Genomic DNA, 714 nt, shown 5'->3' on the forward strand with positions numbered 1-714 from the left:
TATATATATATATATATATTGCAGAAATATGTAAGCAAACAATTAATTTAACTTAAGAAAGATGTCATCATTTGGTTTGAAAATTCAAATTAACAATACTATGATGTTTTTATTAATAAGTACTGAGAATAGAATAGAGACACACATCTACCAAACTCTTCATTTATTTAAATTAAAACATTAATTTTTAGGGTTTGAATATTGTTAGTAACCAGTTTAAATTATACATTTGAAAAAGAGCACATTAAAAACAGCAGTAACAACATCTACAGCATATCTGTGTTATGTTAAACATACCGTTAGAACACTTTTGACAAACTCCAAAGCAGGACATGTTGGCTTCAAGTGGGAACCGGGAGGTTCTGGAAACTCACTGCCCTCATTCCCATAACGACTAGTAGATAGTTTCTTATGGATCTTCTGTGTTAGCCTAAAATGTAAAACGTTTTGACATTTCAAATATCAAAAATTTTCATGGATTCTTAACAAGGAATAACTGCCCCAAATTACCCAAACATCTGCTAAGACAAAAAATATAAAGAAAACACAGATGTGGCAATGTGGTTAAGAAATTTGCTTCCTAAGCACATGGTTTTGGGTTCAGTACCACTGCATAGCATCCAAGGCAAGTATCATCTACTATGGCTTGTAAATGGATTTAGTTGAAAATGAAAGAAACCCATCATATGTATGTATGTATATATATATATATAT

The 714-nt window shown here is 30.5% G+C and overlaps 1 protein-coding gene across 1 annotated transcript in view; it reads right to left on the reverse strand.

Annotated features, from left to right (window-relative positions):
- The window catches only part of LOC106884300 (DNA polymerase epsilon catalytic subunit A-like), a 124998-nt gene that overhangs the window by 9062 nt on the left and 115222 nt on the right, over positions 1–714 (reverse strand). Inside the window, exon 48 of the mRNA XM_052968400.1 lies at positions 298–430. Coding sequence (XP_052824360.1) covers positions 298–430 — 133 coding nt within the window. The remainder of the gene's footprint in view (positions 1–297; positions 431–714) is intronic.

The sequence above is a fragment of the Octopus bimaculoides genome, chromosome 5 (assembly GCF_001194135.2).
Source record: "Octopus bimaculoides isolate UCB-OBI-ISO-001 chromosome 5, ASM119413v2, whole genome shotgun sequence".
NCBI lineage: Eukaryota > Metazoa > Mollusca > Cephalopoda > Octopoda > Octopodidae > Octopus > Octopus bimaculoides.